Consider the following 715-nt stretch of genomic DNA (forward strand, 5'->3'; position numbering starts at 1 on the left):
ATCTGCGCGTCCATGCTCACGCGAGCGCTGACGCCAAACAAGGCCAAGCTCGATGGTGTTGGAGTCATCAAGCCCCATGTGTGGAAGACCCGCGTCGGTCTGCTGGACATGGACCTGAATGTGCACTTGAACAACGCGTCATACCTCTACAACATGGAACTCGCGCGGTGGCACTTGTCTGGGTACACCCTCCTCGTCATGCATGGTTCTCGTGCTAAACGACGTTCTTGCTGTCTCGGTAGGCTGAATGGAATGCTCCATCATTGCTTTTCGAAGCGGTGGATGCTCCTCGTCGGGTCGCAGAGTATTCGATATCGCCATTCGATTGCACCGTTCCAGGCGTACGAAATCCACTCGGACATTGTGCATTGGGACGACCAGTGGTTTTACTTTATACATCGGTTTGTGTGCCCGACAACGGGAAAGCTCTTTGCCGAAGGTTAGTGTCCACCGTCGCGCGGATGGCCATCCAGTAACGGACGTAGGGCTCACTCGAGGCATGGTCAAGGACTCGAACCGGCAAACCATCAAGTTCATAGACGTGACGAAACAATTGGGACTCGGCACACCAGCCTCCAAGCCCATGCCTGACGTCGTAAAGACATTTTTGGAATGGGACGCCGCCACCAAGGCCAGCACGGCAGCGTGGAATCCCGCTGACCACATCGATGATAAACGCCCCAAGTTTCTTCAAGGCGTCAACTTCATCAAGTAG

At 54.7% G+C, this 715-nt stretch overlaps 1 protein-coding gene across 1 annotated transcript; it reads left to right on the top strand.

The window, feature by feature from the left end:
• Positions 1-12: 12 nt before the first annotated feature.
• On the top strand, positions 13-715 carry H310_03850 (hypothetical protein; the record flags this gene model as incomplete). The annotated part of the gene is made up of 3 exons (XM_008867907.1): positions 13-182; positions 243-439; positions 486-715. The coding sequence occupies 3 exons, from the start codon at positions 13-15 to the stop codon at positions 713-715; spliced, it is 597 nt and encodes a 198-aa protein (XP_008866129.1).

Source organism: Aphanomyces invadans, assembly GCF_000520115.1.
Source record: "Aphanomyces invadans strain NJM9701 unplaced genomic scaffold supercont1.6, whole genome shotgun sequence".
NCBI lineage: Eukaryota > Oomycota > Saprolegniomycetes > Saprolegniales > Verrucalvaceae > Aphanomyces > Aphanomyces invadans.